General features: G+C 43.5%; 1 protein-coding gene across 2 annotated transcripts; it reads left to right on the top strand.

The window, feature by feature from the left end:
• The first annotated feature begins 7593 nt into the window (after positions 1-7593).
• LOC142799757 (uncharacterized) lies at positions 7594-19054 on the top strand. Of its 2 annotated transcripts, none has more exons than XM_075887454.1 (5): positions 7594-8012; positions 12983-13037; positions 15188-15276; positions 18449-18608; positions 18706-19054. In XM_075887454.1, exons 2-5 carry the CDS (start codon positions 13034-13036, stop codon positions 18966-18968), a joined length of 516 nt encoding a protein of 171 aa, XP_075743569.1. In that variant the 5' UTR covers positions 7594-8012; positions 12983-13033; the 3' UTR covers positions 18969-19054. The 2 variants fall into 2 exon arrangements, with proteins under 2 accessions (XP_075743569.1, XP_075743567.1); XM_075887452.1 differs by having other exon boundaries at positions 7599-8012; positions 12975-13037.
• Positions 19055-20835: the final 1781 nt, after the last annotated feature.

Below are 20835 nucleotides of genomic sequence, written 5' to 3'. Positions count from 1 at the left end.
GAGCATTCCTGTGAAGGTAAATATAAAAAAAGACTGAAAGCTCTGTGGCCCTGAACAAGACAACACCACAACCAATCGAAGAGCCGTTCGGACACACCAGCAGTTCTGGCCAACACTAAAAAGTCACAAAAACATACCTTTGGTGCCTTTTTTACAAGAGAACTTCAAAAGAAATGTGCATACACCAATGCCAGAAGTATCGATGGAAGCTATTACTCATATTCAGCTCTTCATTGAAACACTGACAGAAGATACTTGTACCTGGATGCTTAATTACTTTGGTACAACTCAAGAGCGTCGACGCCAAGTGGCAAAAAATTATGATGGAAGACTACAATGTGATCAAATGCACACGTCAACCACCAACCAAGGTCCTATGCTAGAGTGAATATCGCAAAAAGTCTTGAACGCCTAATGTCACTGGCTAATACTCAACGTTCTCAATCAAAATCTTCACCTCCCACACAGCATATTATTTCAACAACCTGCCACCTCTCACCATGTCATGAAACAAGCTCGAGTATACACAAACCCTCCTCACCGTTAGGTAGTTAGATAGCTCCACTAGTGCTTCACTCTCGGAACACATAGACCAGGGCCGTAACTAGACGGGTAGTGAGGAGGTTCTGAGCCCCTGAAGTATTTTCATGCTCTGACTTTTCGTCAACAATAGCTTAATCTGGGCAAGTTGGTTCATCGTGGTTGTGCTCTAGTAACAGTGAGAGAAGTTCAGGAAGAGACAAAAAGGACAGGAAAAAGGACAACTAAATTTTATTGAAGGTACTACGCCCACTTTTTTACAGAGTACAAGAACAGTGCTCATGCACAACGACACATGTGAGACCATGATAATATAATCTTAACTGAGAAAAGAATACTCTCTCTACGAATGGATGAGTGAAGGTATACTGATGCACTGATCCATGGCCTTCCTGACAAGCAAATGCTTTCACAGTCTCTCTTTCATTTCTTGTTCTTGCTTTTTTCAAAAACAGTGTTTTATGAAACATAGAACTGCACTTACATTCTTTACAGTGTATGGCCATGCGACTACCATAGCCATTCTTAACATTTTAATCATGCTGTCTTGCTCAAAAATTGCGGCATTGCCCAGTTTGTCTTATGTTTACGTTTCCACGTGTCAATAGTATCTCATACACAACATTATATTGGCATTCAGTATACCTATTCTCGTGACGAATGGTGAAATAATGGCTATTCCTGTTGCTTTTTAGTACACACACTTTTGAAAACTTGCAAGGGATGGCAAATAACAAGATAAAATCATATCGGCTCGCTATTTTCTTTATATTGTGAAACACCTTATGTACGTACGGTATAGCATGCAAAGATCTTTGGTCATTCTGTTTTTATTTTGGTCCTGTTTTGTTTAACTTGACTTTCTGCAGGAGGGTTTAGCACACGGGTGTGATGGTGCTGTTAGGATATCCAGCATCCTTTAGTCTTTTAATCTGGTTTTTAAGGCTTACCTCATCCTTGTGCTCACATGACTTCTGAAGGGTGGCCTCAATGCATGTGGTGGCAATTCCTCTGTGTAAATTGTGTAAATGTGTAATTATGAGTTATGATGTACTAAAAAAGATGTCCCAAGAATCAGAATAAGTGACAGTAGTCAAAGTTTTTGTCACTGCCTTTATACAAATACCAGTTTATTTGTTGCCTCCTGCAGTATTTTAGGGCCTCTTATATAGATAGGATGTTTTCTCACTTTTATTACATTTTTGTATTGATGATGCCATATGCTCAGGAGGTAGAATGTCGTTATGTTCTTTCTGATAACTTCTAGCTTCTGAGCAAAGATAATGTTTCAGAAAAATGAAAAAAGGCTAGCATAATATTAAGACATGGGAAGAAAGCAGAGTTTATCAAAAATGAATGCATTAGTTGGGAATGAGAAAAAAAGATGGATGACAGGTCAGTAATGTCAATTAATTTATATTAGGACACATGAAATGTAGCAGAGGGTGGCAGGTGATTAGTTCCAATGAGATCGAGAAATTATCAGCCATAATATGAAATTGGCTCATACAGGACAGGGAACATTGATTGGGCTTCCACCCTGCAGTGGACATAATATAGGCTTAACGCTAACAATGAGCAAAGCCTGTGAAATTAATGCTCCATGAAATGAGCAGTACTGCACAGATTGCTGTGCTAGACTTCCCATTTTGCATGTTTTTACCAGCTTATCCTGCTCGCTGTTCAGACACAAAGCTTCACCAGAAAAACAATGTTATACTTGGTGAGGATAATGCCAGTGAATCCAGTGTTTTATCTACACCTTTCCTTGCTTGAATCCTCCTCCAAACTATACGATTTTTCTTGGAAATGTTCTGCTTACAGCACACCAACCGATCAAGTAAAACAACTTTATTGGGGTCCTGCAGGACGCGCCCTAGTATGCAATCACCATTTCACTTCACGTTACAACATACTGGTGGCAAAAATATTCTCTGGCAGGGTACAGAAGTGCATGCACTGAGCTAGCTTGTGCAGCGCGGTCTATTCCAGAAAGCTGAACCTATGTTTGGTACAGAATTTTGTAACCACACGATGCTTGCACAGATTAAATGTGGCCACACATAGCAACTTTTGAGCTTTTTTTATGAAATGATCTCGCAGTATCTGAAAACATGTGTTTTTTTGTTTACTTCATAGTTCCCAGTGAAATATTTCTCTTGTTCCTCTCATTGAATAATGGCATTTGGTGTGACTAAGGTGTTCCTAATGCCTCACTATGAGATCAGAAAAACGATTCTCCTTGAAATTGCTTCACAAGCATTTCCTAAGATATCGAATGACACTGCTTGCACATGTACAAACATTTGCTAGTTTTATTGAGGGTTGATGATAAAGGGAATCAGTTGGTGCATCCAAGCCGGACAGAGATTGACTGGCCCTGAAAAGGGCCGTTTAGTTATATATCTTGCAGCTTGTTCCAGGTAGACAGAGCTTCATTCTGTAGAAATGGTAACTCATCACACTGGTTCCCCAGCATGAAGAACATAACTTGATGCTAACACTGACTCAGATGTTCTGAAATGTCATAGAGGGTACATGAAGGCTGGGTACATGAAGGTTGCAGTTATACTAACTGTACAGTCAGCATGCTTGTGTGATATGTGCATAGCTGCATCAAAGCCACGTGTGAGAATTGCGTGAACAGCTGAAAATCTCAATGGCAGCATAGCTTAAGAAGTCTGTTATCCCTTTTTTGCCAGTTTCCAATATCATCCTTCCCTTTTCATGCATCTTCTTTCAATATATCTGGGGTTTTGATTCCCAAAACCACGATATATTGATGAGAAGCAAATTTTGAACATCTGGTGTTCTTTACCATCTTCACTTGTTTGCAGCGCAACACCAGAAACACAGGACAGGGAAGGAGCAAAAGAGAAAGAAAAGACAGCGCCGACTCTGAAAAAGACGGCACTGACATCATGATCATGACACGCACATGTCGTGATGTAAGCTGCCCAAAGAGTGGCCTCCCGTAAGAATAGTGAAGAATTGGGAATAGGATCTACCAGTAAGGGCTTTGTGTGCAATTCACAAACAGTGAAAAAGATCCACCAGGGGTGAACCACAGGTACATGGTGCACTCTGGTTGAGAGAGAGCAGAGTAAAACAGATGTGCCAGACAGGAGATTATAAATGGTTTTGTTTTTGTCTGGAACTGGTGCCAGACCGAGCTCTGATTAAGCGTAAGGGAGTATTGAGCGCCAGGCCAATCTGATCCCATTCCTGTGATGGGGTGCAATGTGATGACAGGTGCGAATTCTATTTTCTTTTTTTTCCATGGGTTTAGGGAAATAATTTTTCAGGGATCAGATGACAATACCTCCGACATACATAATAACATGCTTATTCTTGGGCGTAGTCATGCCTAGCCACCAGATTGGGAGAAAAAGGAATGTTTCCCGAAATGTGCGATAAAGTGTTTGGTGCTACGCCTTGACGGAAGTATTGATAGGTGCTTTGGAAATCGGTACGCCATTTCTGTAATCGTTAAATATGCAACTGCATGTGCCACTGCTAGGGATAGCGTGACACTCCCAGCCATTTCGGGGTAAGCCGTTTTAATCTACATGAAGATGTTAATGAGCCCGTTCTCCATCACAGCAGTAGCTGTGGCCATTCCTTCAACTAGGCCTACTGCAGCGCCAACTAAACGTCTGCATAAATTTAGCGCTAGTACCGTACATAATAATCAGCACGTGCCTTGGGTTCACTTCGATGGTGTTGTGAATTCATCTTGCGTGACAATGGTTTAAGTTGCATGCGTGCCTTAATCATTATTGCAGTAGGAGACCATGATTTATCGTCACGCATGGTGTTGCTTAGCTCGGTCCTCAGTGTTCGAAGCAGGTTCCGCCTTGTGAGTGCATGAGAGAGGCACAAGAGTTGATTTCTGCTCTGTGTTTCTATAATTCCCTAGCCTGTATTATACAGGAAGCGGATAGTGCTGGTGTGCGTCAGCTGCCTCGGTGCGCTCTCAACCGCCTGCCTGGTAAGACTGATAGCTCATTCTATCAGCGCCTTGTCGTACTCCCTCCTCACACTGCGACATGTCCTGCACTTGGAGGACATGATGACGGAACAAGATGATACGAAGCCCAAAACCGCAATGTTTGCAAGCCACAACCCGAGCAAACAATTCAACGGTGAGGCCAGAAAATCTACCTGACTAGGCCTGGAGCAACAAGCCAGAGAGCATATTCTTGGCTGGATAGATGGATGGATGTGGCCGAACCCTTTAGATCGGGCGGCGGCTAACGTCACCTAGCCGTAATGCTTAGTGAACTAACCACTAGACTTTTTTTTCCCCTTTAAATAGTAAAGTTGGACGGGTACTTTGAAGTGAAGGGTTTAATTTTCAATCGTGCCTTGACTTTAGCCACCAATCAGATAACCTCCCTCTAGTTAAGTCTACCCGCTTAAAGTCTATTTTGCCCTCCCAGTCCCTAAACACCAGTGCTTTGAAAAACTCTGCGCCATCATCTTGAACTATAAGGTGAAGCCCTTTACAGAGCATTGTCAAGTGTTCGGCAGTTTTTTCTTTCTCTTCGCACGCACTGCATATTGTGTCTACCTCTTCATATTTGGCCCGATATGTCTTGGTTCGCAATACTCCCGTCCTGGCCTCAAACAGTAGAGAACTACCCTGAGTATTATCATAGATTCTTTCTTTGGCAATTTCCTACTTAAAAGTTCGATAGATCTCTAGTGCGGACTTCTTAATCATGCCGATTCTCCACATGTCAGTCTCCGTTTCCTGCAGTTCCTTTTTAACCGATAGTTCTTTCTGGTTTGGCCACCTGCTGTTTTCTAAGTATTTACCAGTCAATTTCCTGGTTCGCTTCCTCCATTTTGTATTGACATTCTTCATGTACAAGTAGCTGAAAACCTTCATAGCCCAATGCTCCTTCCCCATTTTTCTCAATCGCTTCTCAAATTTTATCTTGCTGCTAGCTTCCCTGCCATCAAATGATGTCCATCCCATATCACCTTGTACTCCCTGGTTTGGTGTATTCCCGTGAGCTCCTAAAGCAAGCCTACATATTTCACGTTGCCTAATTTCTAATCTTGCTTGAACTTCTGACCTCATGCACAAGACCGCGTTGCCGAACGTCAGCCCAGGAACCATGACCCCTTTCCATATTCCTCTCACAACATTATATCTATTGTAATTCCACAGTGCCCTATTTTTCATCACTGCTGCATTCCTGTTATCTTTAGTCGTCACGCATACTTCGTGTTCCCTCAGGTACTCGGTCCCATTGCTTATCCATACGCCCAGTTATTTGTATTTATCTGTTATCTCTAGCGTGACTTCCTGTATTCTAAGCTCACTACCTTTGTTATCATTAAAAATCATGACTACTGATTTTTCCTAACTGAATCTAAAATCTAACCTATCTCCCTCATTACCGCAGATGTCCATCAACCTCTGCAAATCTTCCTTGTTGTCGGCCATTAGCACTATATCATCTGCGTAGATTAATGCTGGTAGTGCCTGATCAATGAGTTTTCCTTGTTTGACTAAAGAGAGGTTGAAGCCAAGTCCCCTTGCCTCTGATTTGGCCTCTAATCCTCTTAGGTACATCATGAATAAGAAGGGTGACAGTGGGCACGCCTGCCTAAGTCCACGTTTCAACACTGTGGGCTTGGATACCTGTTTTTCCCACTTTTTAACTACCTTGTTAGTTTTATAGATTTCCTTCAAACGATTAGTGACTCCATCTTTTACACCCAGTGTGTCTAGTATCCCCACAAGTCCTCTTGAACCACGCAATTGTACGCTCCCTTGAATTTCTGCAGGCCGGTAGGAAGCTTCACAGCGCAGCGCCTGATCTTGTGAAACGGCGCAGCCATGCAGGCAGGGCATTCAATTCCCTCCCTATTTTTTGTATACTACTGTCCTTGTGTACATTGTAGAACACATAACAGTAATGATAGCAAACAAATCATTGATTCGGGTACTCTTGGTGTTTTTATTTAAAATGGAACAACGAGGAAGCTGCTGAAGCTCGTGCCTGTATACAGCTGCTTTACATGGAGATGAAACTTTAACGAAAAAAAAAATGTAATGATAAACAGTAGGCTCATAACAAACAACATTTCTCTGAGGGTGCATGGAATATATGTCCCATGCAAGGCTATGCATTGCAGTCCTTACTGCATTAATTGTGTACACGTACTGCAGGGCATGCAAGTGTATGCAGACACACGCTGACGAAATGACATTTTTTGCTACATACAAACGTGCACCGCACCAAATAAGACGCACGTGTTTGTATAGTCAGGGAACACTCGTGAATATTGATGAAATCACACAGCTCGCTTACAGCATGAAACAAACACAATTGCGAACAATAAAATGCGACGCTGTTTAAAGAGGCGGACCCAGGTTACGAGGAGAATTATCAGTATGGCATACACACCACGTGTCAAGCTTTTGCAACATCTAAAAAGACTAAATATGGAAAGTTGCCTTTGTAAGTTAACATGACAGTACCAAATGGAGAAGCCACACGAGAGAACAATTCATCGTGGGCTAAAGAATGTGTTTTAAATATTATACACAGCTTTGCAAGATAAAATCGTCTAGGTGTGGGAGGTGTAGGCCTGATAAAATGCGATGTTGCTTCAGAGCCTTTCTTTCGTAATATTGCAATTTTATTCAACTCTTTCAAACGCGGCACCGTAAATTTCTACTGGGTGCTCGAACACGGCAAGCAGGTCGCGGGGCAAAATCTTTGTAACATTTTATTACCGAAACAGCGATACTAGCAGTGCTTGAGCTGCACTTCCTGTTTTCTAAATTGTAACCTCCTCAATCTCATCACTGTGATCAGGAAACAGAGAGGAAAAGTACAGCAATAGTACGTAGAGAAATATTTAATTTCAAGCCCTTTAGCAATATCATCTAAACAAATTGCCAGTTCACTGTTGAATTCTTGATGGAAACAAACAGCTGATCAGGGACGCAAGCTTGGCTTGGCGCTGGCTTGGCCGTTCATACAGAGCCAAAAGCCGCTGCAGGAAACTGGATTGCGGATCGTATTGAGACAAAATATTTTATACATTTTTGTTTTCTTTGTTTCATTTCTCTAATTGCTCTTGTGATGGCGTGGACCGCGCTTCGTGATTTCATGTACCGGCGCACTGTTTTTAAGTTTAGTATGGCGCACGATAATACATGATTGCGTGCTTTAATTTAAAAAGGTTCGCGAGTATGGCAGCAACACTGCAATGTCGGGAAGAGGCACGGGGAAGAGGATAGTAGTAGAACCAGTAGCAGCTGCATGCCCGGGTGGAGCGACTGATGCCCAGATGGAGGACTGTCAACCCGATGCCTTTTGTGTTGGCCGTTCTGGCAGTTCCACCGACTTTATAGAAAGAGACGACCCCGTCGCTTGTCCTCTTCTCTTTTCCTTCGGGCATCAGCGACAACATTGACGGACGACGTGTTCGACTTCACCGTGCACGTGAGTATAGGTTGGTTTTTCATTCGAGTGAATTCTTGTTCAGATTTGGAACTTGTCGACTTCATCCTGATCACCTGTCACCGGCAATAAGTCACATACGTGTGATATTTAGGTGAAATAAATGATAATGCACATTTTCTGCTCCATTTGCGTGACTTAGCTACACCAGGACATGAGGTAAAGCCTTTGTCGCCTAGCCACTAGCAGGCAAGATCGATCACTCGCATCCTTCAGTTCACGAATCAACGCGCCTGCCTTAAAATTAGTAAGCTGCTCGCAAAGAAATCTTACTGAGGCAATTTTGTTTTCTGTGAACAATGCACCGTAGATTTGTCTTGAATAACAAAAAAAATCTTGAAAAATAAATGTCGCGACCTTTTAGAAAACGCCGTGTCTAAGAGCTAGACGCGGCATTTTGTAAAAGGCTCATTAAATTCAGTATGTTTTCGTAGTTTCTGCTTGAAATTATTATTGTCTATGAATTTCATGGCCCAATCTTTTGCTTTGGCTGAAAATCTCGGCGGCAAAACTTTGTTCAGTGTCCCTTTAAGGGCAGGTGTAGATGCCATCATTTCAGTCGCAAATCTTTTTGCTAGTCGGTCGGCTGGTTAACAATAAGGGTACTAACTAGAGTTCCAGATTTCATCAGCAACACATCGTCATGGCTTCATCAGATGCTGCATTATATACATTCTATCCTCGTTTTTAAATAGGCGTACCGTATGGTCCACTGTTACAGGAAACAAGCGAGCTCATGGACAGTGAGTTATGTGGTGGTAACTGGCACCGAGGCTTGTGAATGGGACGCATGCACATAGAATCGGGGTGCGCCCAGTTTTGTCTGCCATTTCTCCGCCTGTACGCATGACAGCATTGGAAAGCGCATCCATATTTTAGCTGCGCAATTTATCTAGCACAGTGCCTCCTGCTTCAGGGATTTCCTGTGAGCACAAAAATTGCATGATTTTAATCGTTGCTGCAGTGTTTTGCAAGTTGTCACCGTAAAGCACATCATATTTTTCGCATAATGCTCGCTGCAACTAACAAGTTTCGATGACTCAAAATGCTGTTCAGGTCTGATGTAGCAAACATTTTAAGCTCGTCCTCGTGACCATGAAATATTGGTTTATTAAATAATGGAAGGCAGAGTTGCTATCAGTTGATTTACAGTGTGAAAATGAAAAGTGCGAAGGACCGTGCCTCGCAAGTAAGCCCCGAGAGCATAAGCAGAAAAGTAGCAGATGAGGATGCTCATGCGCTGCATTTCCAAATCTCACCAGCACTAATGCTTGACAGACTGCTGGCCACGCACTAGCGTGTTCTTTCTGAAACAGGACTTTGGCCCTGTAAGAAAGTTCTTGAAGGGCATAAGTAAAACGTAGAATGGGCCCCCTAAATGCACCCATCCTTGAACCATTGGGCTTATGAATTAGTGCCCTTTTCAAAATACAACTATTCTGAGCTATAAATTGTGACAGAACAGTGCACGAAGTTTATAAATGGGAAAAAAGTCTTTCAATGTCCCCTTTATACATAGTGTTCTTGTGATGTCACTTCTGCCGTTGTCGCCCTCTCCCGCCATGCCCGGGTAACTCCCTGGGTACCTACGGCAGTTCACGTGCTGCAGTGTGGTTTTTTGGGGGCTCGTCATCTGTTGCTGTGAACGATGTGGAAGCATTGTGGTTTTTTGTTGTCTTACTTTAACGAGCTCATTGGATTAGGAAGGCCTCGCTCGTTCACTCGATACAAGACCAGATAATCAAGATGTGCGACACATATACCAGCCACGGCGTACACCGGCTGCCCGCCACAACCTATGAGGGCCTATTATCTTGCTTTCACTACAAATTGCCTGGCCCAAAAACAAGTGAAAGCTCAAAATCTCTCGAGCCGCAATTTTAAGAGTGGATGTGCGAAGCGCAGCTGCTCCCATCGAAAACTAGTCCTGCAGAGCTAGGCAAGTTTACAAGAGATATAATATTATGAATGTATTGTCACGGCCTACGCCACCAAAGTAGCAATGCCCCCCCCCCCCAAGTGTTTTAAACAGTGCTGATGTTGAGCTTGAGCCTCTTTGATTGCAATTTGTGGAAATAGTCGAGGAAAATATTATACAAGGCAGATAGCGACTTTGCGTGGTGTTTGCCGCGGTAATGCCAGACATCGCTTTATTTTTCGCGTATGCTTTAACACACTTTTCACTTTGTATTTTGCTTTTGTTGTACGCTAATGTACAGTGGAGTCACTGAACATGATAGAGACCGTGTATAGAATTAATTGACTAATTAAAAAAAATCCTGACGCCCAACTTGAACTGATCGGCTATACTTCAAAGTGAACTAATATTGTTGCCCATTCTTTATAGTTTGTTTCAATGCAATACCAAATCTCCGCGATCGCCATCACGATTTTAACCGCCTTCCTCGCCATCATGATTTTAACTGCGGACAAGTTTGTATGTACAGTATCTTGGTAAGCTATATCTGTTTGCAGGTAAATATTTGGCTATGACACTTACCCGTAATGAAGTTGCACCTGAAGATGCAAATATTGCAAAGTTTCTTCAAGTAGCTTTTGTTAATCTGCACCAGCCAAATACGCTAGTACTTTTAGGAAAATCGCAATGTGCGTTCTCAATTTCAGGTTATAACTTTCAGCGAAGAAACACCCTAAGCTCTGCTCCCTCTGCGTGGACTACTAAATCAACTTGCCTCACTAGCAGCTCATAATTTCTCAAACTTGCATCGTGAGGCAAAACTAAACGGGTGCAAGCACTAGGAGACAACATGGCAGTTGTAGGCGATAGATTCGGTTGGTGCCCGGGCATGTTGGTGGCGCATTTCGGAAGTGACGAAAAGGCGCTGCGAGATGCACGTGCACACTTTCTATAGTTGCTGTATTGGACAGCAAACTTTTTTTCTTATCTGAGCAGTTTTACCAAAGGAAGCTTCATCATATGGCGTGATAAATGAGGCGAATCCACAGGTTGAACCACATCATAGCCTCGCTGTGCTTTTGTACTTTTTTTAGCTCGCAAAATTTATTTGTACATATAAGTGACAACTTGCCAGTAACAAGGCAGCACTTGTTTCTTTACCATATGATCATCTCCGGTGTGCTGCTGCCTCAATATTTCAAATTCTAAGCATTTACACCATTGTATGCTAACTTTTCCTTCAAAGTGAGACAAGCCACATGTGTATCGTAGATCAAGAAGCATGCCAGTTTTACGTACTTGCAAGGTAAACATCAGAAATGCACAGTTGATCAAAAATACTAGTTTAATGGTGCATCTACATAGCAAAGCACCTGTGGCACCTCGGGAACAAGATAATGCCACATATGTTACAAAAGATAATTAAAAAAGACAGGGGACGTTCCGTGAACAAATAGAAACAAAAATAAAATGGCACGTGGCAGCGAGCGAAGGTGGCAAGGGGGGGGGGGGGGGGAGCCCGTGGGACTTCAGCGAATGAACGTAAGGTGTGTGTTTAATATGTGGAAGAAAAAAAATTCAAAATTTTGGCGACTGAAATGAGGGTGACTTAGTGAGTGCGCTCATGACGAGAGTAAACACGGTTATTATTTTTTTTTTCAAATCTCTTTTGAAAGCCACAAAAAATCTGTATGTGGTGCAGCCTAACAGAAGGTCCGTGAAGGCAAATTATGAATTCGTCGTTGTACAAAGGCCCTTTTTTTTTTTTTTTTCATGCGCACCATCCCCGCCGCGGTGGTCTAGTGGCTAAGGTACTCGGCTGCTGACCCGCAGGGCGCGAGTTCGAATCCCGGCTGCATTTCCGATGGACGCGGGAATGTTGTAGGCCCGTGTGCTCAGATTTAGGTGCACGTTAAAGAACCCCAGGTGGTCTAAATTTCCGGAGCCCTCCACTACGGCGTCTATCATAATCATATAGTGGTTTTGGGACGTTAAACCCCACATATCAATCAATCAATCATGCGCACCATAAATAGTGCTCAAAATTTAATTGCATATGTTGTTTTCATCCTCGCTGTATTCCGTGCTGTTTATGATGTAAAAAAAAAAGTAGCACGCTGAAGTGGTGCTGCTTTTGGGCAACAGTTGAAAATGGCGGGGTGCATGAATGCGGAATACTGCCGCTTACACTCAAATCACTCTTGTGGTCACCTCCCACTGTTTGCAGCATGTGTTGTGTATACACAGCTGCATATTTCCTAGCTAGAAAAATTTGATTTTAGGTGTTTCACGCCATTTTCCATGTAACTATTCCACAATTGCACACACTGATCAGCAGGCTTTCAATTGCGCTGAAGGACACAGGTGCCATGAAATTCATAGTCGATTCTTTCAAGAAACCGTATGTAAAGGCTGAAGCTTCATGCGTACATACACACACACATACCATATTGTTTTTTGTACTTTATGAAAGCTGCGAAGGTCTCATGTGCCTCCAAGCGTAACCTGTCTTATTTATTCTCCATCACCGCAAAAGTTTTGTGAGTTTCAAATAAAAGTACTTTGCGCATGGCCACTTTTGGGTAATTTTTTTGTGTAGGTGTTATTTGAGCAGCCTACAGTGTTTACTTTATAAGCCTGTATGTATATGTTGCATTATAAGGATGCAGAATGTGTGTAGCTGTACAATATAGATGAAGTGTAAAAATTAAGTGTGTCTATTGTAGTGTTCTTGCAACCAATCTTACCCCCGTATTCTTGAATGTCCCTCCACTCAACGCTTCACCTTCACTTGAGATGGCTGATGGGAGCGCCGTCTCTAAGCAGAGAAAATTGCTGCATGTCAGCAATAATCTGCTGTGATTCTCGAGTAGCGCAGCGTCGCTTTCAAACGAGCAGCGGCACAGTGCTCAACTCTGTCAAGTGAAGGGTGAAAGTCGAGTCGGGGAGCGTTTATGAATATGGGGGTTAGTTTTGTTGTCTTGTTAACCTGCCATTAACACTGGATTGATGCTACTTTGCTCTAGCTGTACAGTGCTCTCCAAGGCTCAAGGAGGCACCGCACGGGGAAGGCTCGGAGCAAACCATGCGTGAGTTTCCTTTCATTGTTACACTATGCACGTATTAAGTGATAGACTTTAATGTATGCTATTTGTATTGTGCAAGTTTTTGGGGACACACAACTTCCAACACTTATATGTTCTGACGAAAATCACGCAAGAATGAGAGAAGCTTGTGCAAAAATTATGCAAGAGTGTAAGAAGCTTTTGCAGAAGTCTGTGAAATGAAGTTTTGAAATTTTGTGGCAATGTGTCATTGTACAGTGGTCAACAGTCTTGCTCAGCATGCTTGACTGCAGGGCTCCCGGCTGCACAGGTGCATCTACGGAGTGCCTGATGCATGATGGGCCAAATGTCAGCCTGCACACTGGTGCCTCTCATCCCCGTTTGTCTGTTACATCAGTGTCTCTTGTAAAGGGGATCAACTGTGCTACCTTTTTTTTTTTCGAATGTAATGAGTTCTTTTTCCAGATTATTGTTGTTTTAAGGTAGAGCCTCACATTTCTATCAAATACTGAAGATTCTATTTTTCTTCTAGATGCTATGAAGTCACTCCTTGTGTTACAATAGAGTGAACACTGTTATGAGAAAAGCTACTTTATGGAGTTAACTCACTCCATATTGACTTAACACACAGAATTGGTGAAAACTACACTCCATTCCAGCTGCATTAGGAATAATATTCATTTGCATACTTCTGTTTCTTTTGTTTGTTTGTTGGCTGGAGGTTTGGAGTATAGGGTGGCCAGAGGGCACTGTGTAGTCTTTCTTCATCTTCCCAATTTGTGAACATCAATTGATAGCCGTATGGGAAGCAGCCAGCATGCTGAAACAGCGGTGCAAGCATGCAAGATGTTCACCATTGCATGCAGTCAGTTGCTGTGAGCAACCTACTGCATACAATTAACTGCGAGTGGTGAACTAACGCTGCACTATGTGTGCCTCCTGGAAAGCTGCAATGGTAAAGTGCCACAATCGTATAGTAACATGGATAACATCGTAATTTGTTTGTTGAATAATTTTGCAACAGAATCAATGGAGTTTTGGATAAATTTGTGTATCTGCCTGGTTCATCAAAGCTACAGAGTCAAATGCGGTATATACTCGCGTATTATGTGTACTTTTTTTGTCAATCCGGTCATGTGCGAAGCTAGTAGAAATCGCTGGCCTAAAAGCTCAACTGGGAATATATGTTGCAGGCGCTGTCACAGCTGTCTCAAAGCGGATTGTCATTTGTTTGCTAAGCCTGTTCAAATGCCCCCATTTTCTTGAAGTTCTTCCGAACAGTGCTCACAAAAACCAGTTCCCACGACAGGGTTATACCAGAGAACATAAGTACTCTCCAATAATTGTCGGGAACCCAACGTAAAGTAAGATGCAGACAAGGAAGCGCGATGCCAACACAGTGCTGTGTGTGTCGCCCTTCATGTGTGTGTGTGTCCATTCCTTGTCCCAGTCTTCTATTGCGTTGTGTTCCCTCCGATATCTAACCAACACACCCAAGCTTCTATGCTAAGTCTTATTCAACGCACTCTTCTGCTGGCTCCCATACTGAATATTGCATGTCGAAGAACTCCACGCTGATGTGCTTAGCAGTAGCACGGTTTCAGTTTTCTTCGGTAAGCTTTATAACAGCAATCTGCCTCGTATATAATTATTGTAGCCTATCACAAGGAACGGTAAAAACGCAATGGCCAGATGGCGAAACCGAAAAAAAAAATGAGTGCGAAAACTTGCCTCATCTAGTTGATGTGACAGGTCCATGCACGCGTTCAACATCTGTGCTGTGTCTCGGGAATACATTCTTGCCGTGGAAGAGGTGGGAAGATAGGAGGCAAACCTTTAGGCATTTCGGACTACACATAAACAGGTTTCAGTTTTCAAGTTCGATATTCTAGGGAAAGCATAAAAGTTCATGGAAGAAGGGACCTTGCACTCAGCCCATTTTGTGTAAGACTGCACTCGCTTGCTCGACAAAAGATGTGCCTGACCAGAGCATCATGAAGTCAAATGTGTCTGTGTGTGTGCTGGCAAGGTGGCTCGGGCTGGTTGGGGAGGGCAAAGTATGCGAGCAAAAAGTTTCTTGTAGTAAAGCAGGCTGGCTAATTATACTGGTGAGCAAATTATGTGAGGATGCAAATTATGCGAGTAAATATGGTATGTACTCTTGTATGTTTCAGCTCTATTGCTACGGATCCTGTGGATCCAACTTGGCATCCGGCAGCAACAAAGACAGGTTCTGCAGGAGGTGCGACAGCTGAAGCACAAGGTACGGCTCTTGTCCGTGCCTCAGCACGCCCAGCCAGCACAGCGCCCCTCTGACCTTCCCCGGCTGCCTGCTGGTACAATTGGAGAAGTGGAGGCAGCAGAGGCAGCTGTGCAGAGTAAAGCTGTGGCTGCGGCTTTGGTGTATATTTCTTGATTTTTAATATGCCTATGTAACATGCAGAAATTTAGTACTGCTTTAAGATACTGTGTTTCGGGAAACAAACTAGTCAGGTTATCTCATAAGCCACTGTACTACAGTCGAATATGAATAATTCGTACTCAAAGAGGCCAGAAAATTTGTTCAAATTAAAAGAAGTTCAAAATAATGAAAGTTACCGTAATTACTTGAATCTAACACGCACCTTTTTTCCGGTTAAGAGAGTTCATAAATCGCATGTGCGTTAGAATCGAGTACGAAAAAAAAAATGAATATGGTCATTCTATTGCCATCGCCACTTACAAAATGACCGCCCCCTACGTGCGTCGGCATGGCGCGTCGGCCATTTCTGCCTATGTGTTTACCATGCGCGGCACTTCATACGTGTGCTGAGGAGTTCGTCATCTTGTAGTACATTAGCATCGACGGCATGGTAGCGCCGACTCCAAAAACTCGACGAGTGCACCACAATGCTGCTTCTAAAAGAAAAGTCGTCGCGTGTGCCGGAACGGACAGAAATCGGGCCGCATCGCGGTCATTCGGAGTTCCCGAAACGTGCGTGCGGGACTTGCGGAAACAAAAGCAGAATATTGTCGACAGCAAAGATTCACGCAAAGGCTTCAGTGGACCACAGCAGAGTCGGTTTCCACAAATTGAAGAGCTGCTCGGCGAGTATGTGATTAAGCAGTGAGCGGCACAGCGGCCCGTGACGACAGAACTGCTCCAAGTGCAGGCTATGCAGTTAGCCTTAGAAAAAGGGCTAATGCAGAGCCATTTTAAAGCGAGCAGGTGCTGGCTAACGAAGTTTATGAAGAGAAAAGGCTTTTCCCTCCGAAGGCGAACGGGCATACGCCGGAAGTTGCCGGAGGAGTTTGAAGAAAAGCTTCAGAGTCTTCAGAGGTTCCTCCTAAACTTGCGGCACAACAACGGCTACCTGCTTGGGCAAATCGGGAATGCCGATCACAAGCCTCTTTACTTCGACATGCCTGGCACCACAACCGTCTAGGAGAAGGGGGCGAAGCAAGTTTGTGTACTGACATCGGGCCACGGTAAAACTAGAGTGACAGCAATGCTCTGTTACACGTCAGATAGGCATAAGCTTCCCCCGTACTTCATATTTAAACGGAAGACACTCTCAAAAAGAGTCGTTTTCGCGAGTGGTGTGATCAAGCGGGCCAACGAGAAAAAAGGGTGCGCGTTGCAACCGATGTCTTAGTTGTTGTTTTTTTTTTTTTTTTTTTTGTCGTGGAAACCGGGCGCGCGTTACAATCGAGGGCGCGGTAGAATAGAGTAAATATGGTAAACGAGCGGAGGGCTCACCATGCAGTGATGCATGTGCATGGAGAAGTTTTATTCACAAATTACAGGACATCCGTCATTAATTAAAGTAGTCAATACATGTCTGTAGACGTTGGCCTTGCAACGAGTCAACAAGTTTTGCGTGCAGTTTGCAAAGCATTTGTACTTCGGCTTCAGTATTCTCCTGGCAAAAGAAGTTGCGCGCGGCAATGTCCAGTGCTGACACTCTTCGAAGACAACTGTGTTTCCACTGTTACCATCTGCGCTGCAGCCGGAGCGTGGCCAGCACATGATGAGAATGGAGGAGCGTCTCCACCTGGAGAAAAGCAGATCGGCATTCGAGAGAGAAACACTCCGCGGCAGCTTTTTTTTTTTTCTCTCTTTATGCGCGGTGTTCAAAGGAGAAGAGTCTCAGCATAGCAGAAACGAAAAACAGGGAAGCGTGACACCGGCGCGTTGCAGATCGGCATGAGAGAGCCAACTCTCTGCGGCAGCTTTTTTTCCCCTCTTTCTCTTCATGCGCAGTGTTAAGAGGAGAAGGGTCTCTACGTGGCAGGGACGGAAAAAGCCGAAGCGGGGCACAGGAATGTCGCAGATTGGCATTTGGCAAACATTCCACCGCAGTCTTTTCTTTCCTTTTCTTCATTTTCTTCTTCAAGCACAGCGATGAGGTGTCTGAAGTGCCACCGCAGGATTGGGCGGGGTGCTGAGAGCATTTTCGGAGCGCGGTATAGCTTTGATAGGACCACAGCGTCAGTTCGAATTAAGTGTGTTGGAATTAATGAGATTCGACTGTATTTACTATAGTCGGTGAAGTCTGAGTGAACTGTCCTGAGCTAGCAGAGGATGTAGGCGGCATCGTGTGTTTGATGGGCAGTGACTAGCAATAGCCTGCTTAAAACAGACATTCAGTAATTTTGTTCATTTATCACCCTATTTCGTGTCCGCTGCGGCTCTCTCTACTTTGAGCTACAGTTCACCCTGCCCTGTGTTAGCCGATTTCTTACTTTTTTAAAAATCTAACATGCACCCAATTTCGCAGTGTGAAGAAAAATGCACCTTTGTTTATTGTGATGAGATTTCTATAGCGACATGCCTCTTTGTTGGCTATCACAGAAAAATATAAACAGCAAATGGTGCGACCATCTAGTGCGACCTTTATTTTTCTACCAGTTTCATCTATGACCAAGATTTGGTCGCTCTAAGGTTGCCTCTTAGTACGCCTTGATCATGTTCATTTATCTTGTTGTGCTCTGCTTACAATGCATTGATTAAAAACATGTCCAAAGCTTCTTTTTGAATTCCACATATTTTATCGTTTTTCACCTGTAGAAGCTACTCCTGGTCAACATTCAGGCAAAGACATTGTAACCTCGAAGAAACGTGTATTGGAATTTGAGCACTGTACAAAGTAATTATACTATTTCATAGCTAGAATCAATATTTATTAAGGGTTATAACAGTGTTGTATTTGATTTCATAACAGCGATTCAGAGAAGGACTCTGAAAGGTTCTCACACTGAGTGTGAAAGGGCTGATGTGGAAACCATTTTAGGTCAAGTGAGTTGAATTTAGCGTAAAAAAACAATGAAATGTTGTGACGCCCAAAAATTCAAGTTGTTGTTTTCAGTGTCCTCTTCTTGCAGATGTTTATCATGAAAACATTTCGATGTGCTGTTGCGTTCACCCCATCTATGCTTCTTGCATTTTTTTACAGTGCAAGCACCTCCTGCAGATTGGGGGACGTGGCCTCCGAAAAATTGGTGTGAATGCCATGAAGGCTGTATTGGCACATGACGTGCAAGTGCTGTACAGCCTTCATGGCAGAAAAGGGAAAAGGGCCTTTGTGAACCTGAGGCTCTGTAGATTAGTGACAGGTTAGACTTGTTCATTGTTTTATGTGTGTGTACCCTTGTGTATTCTCTGTACTGCAGTGCTTCATGTGTACTATGGTATTTCTGTTCTTGTATGCAGATGTCATCTGCCAAAAAGCAGGGTGCGACCAGGCGGAGGCCCTCAACTTTATTAAGAGGGGGCTGCCAGGGTCTGGTGATCGCTGGGGGGGCAGGAAGCGGCGCTTCAGAGAAGCATTTGTTGTGGAGCAGCCCGATGATCCCCACTCTCAGAGTGCAGATTATCGGCTGCTCGCGGCAGCTGGCTTCCTGCCCAGCCACAGCAGCCAGGGCCTTGACAGCACCACTGTCACTGTGCCCCCAACGCAACCTGACCTGCAGTAGAGCGGGCCTTTTTTAGTTGTGTATATATATTTTTCAATGTATACATTTTTTGTTGTACCAAATAAATAAAAAAAACAAAGAATAAATAGTCTGCAGACTGTCGGTGGTGCACTGTTCGGCTAGCTTATGCTGATTCGGAAGCACCATCACAATGTTTTAGTTACAAAAAAATGCTCTAAACTGTGAATATTCTCGATTACCATGTGGGGGACATATGTGGGGATTGCAAGTGGGGGACATACGCTTTCAACATTTACTTCCTAACGACTTTTTTCGATCTGCTGTACCAAATACCAGTACCAAATAAAGCACTCGCTATTGCAAAAGATAAATTGGTAAAAACATAAACTACGCTTCTAGTGTTAGCAAAGGGAATGAGGTATAAAAGATGAAATAGATCGAGTAACTGCTTTAAGTTCTCAGCATTCAATTTTCTGTTGCCCCAAGTATACCGGGCTGCAAAGCTACAAGAGCGGGTCATCGAGGCATATTGTTTAAATCTTCGGGTAAGAAAAATTCCCTACTAATAATGGTTACATAATGGCAAGCCAATCAGTAGCCAATAGTCGTCGTGCAGGAAACATCGGTGTAATAACGGCATTTGATTGGCTGCAATGTGGCCCTGGATTGGTCCAATGTTAGTCGTACATCTGTAGCCAATATTCGTCGTGCAGCAAACATCGGCGTAAAAATGGCATGTGATTGGCTGAAATATGGCCCAATGTTGGCCGAACATTGGCAGCTTTGTCGGCAATACGATGGGCCTTCGTCGGCCCAATGTTGGTTGCATACTGGCTAAAACATCGGCAAAACGTCGGCCCATCATTGGCTTGAACGTCGGCCCGACATTGGAAGAAGTTGCACTTCCGACGTCGGCCCGACGTCGGTGCCGATGTTAGCCGATGTTGGTCCAAGATTGGTCCAACGGCGGCGTGCTGCCTGGGATCGCGCTGAAAATATTAGACACCATTGTAAATTTTTGCTCTCACTTTCATTGGGGGTGCTATAAATATTAGAACATGTCAGATCACTAGTTCGTCTTTCTGAGCATGACCGCTGTATGATTGATCGCGCTTCCAAACAGGTTTTAGGCAATGGTTAACTATTCACTTAGCTGCTTAGTACGTGCATCCATCTGCTTTGCTTATGGTGATGAAGATGATCCTGATGAAAACATTGCCCTCAGCCTCTCCAGCCATTGTTTTTGTAAAGGGGAAGTCGGTTGTCGAGGCAATTTATGACACAATTGAACTTCAACCTTTTACGGCCTCACACAGCTTGTATCTAAATGCGAGTGCTATCCAGAGGTAAGTTATTCTGTAAACATGAGTGTAAATCAAAGATGAACTTTAAACCTTCAAGGGCAGATGTGATGGCATAATCGGACCTCGTGCTAGTCGTCTTTCAATTGCTAGTCTCTTTCGGTTGTGAGGAAACGAACGATTGTGCGCGTAACATTAACCCTGTCTGAATACCACTGAATGCACACTGCAAGCGCAGCTGTTAAGTGCCCACCACTCCTTACGTATTCATTTTGCGAATGAGCGAAGAGGCCCCTACGTGTCCCTATAGGGCAACATGCGATCCTACGAATGTGTTTACTTCCTCTGCGGTTCTTTTGCTGGTAATGATGAAATACGTCTGAACGCGTACTAACGAATGTGCATTTAAAACACCCATTCGCTTCTCAACGCACATACTTTGACGACTGGCGTGATTTCACGCTTCTACCAAGCACTATATGATGCGTTAAGGAGACCGGTTTCACTGCATGCCATATCACTGCATGTCATTTACAACTTCACTGCATGCCAATAGTTTCAACAACTATTTTTTTACAGCAGTTACAACAAGTTGACAACGTGAC

The sequence above is a fragment of the Rhipicephalus microplus genome, chromosome 1 (genome assembly GCF_043290135.1).
Source record: "Rhipicephalus microplus isolate Deutch F79 chromosome 1, USDA_Rmic, whole genome shotgun sequence".
NCBI classification, from domain to species: Eukaryota; Metazoa; Arthropoda; class Arachnida; order Ixodida; family Ixodidae; genus Rhipicephalus; species Rhipicephalus microplus.
The sequence above is the reverse complement of the archived record's forward strand: the minus strand, read 5'-3'. Positions and strand labels throughout refer to the sequence as shown.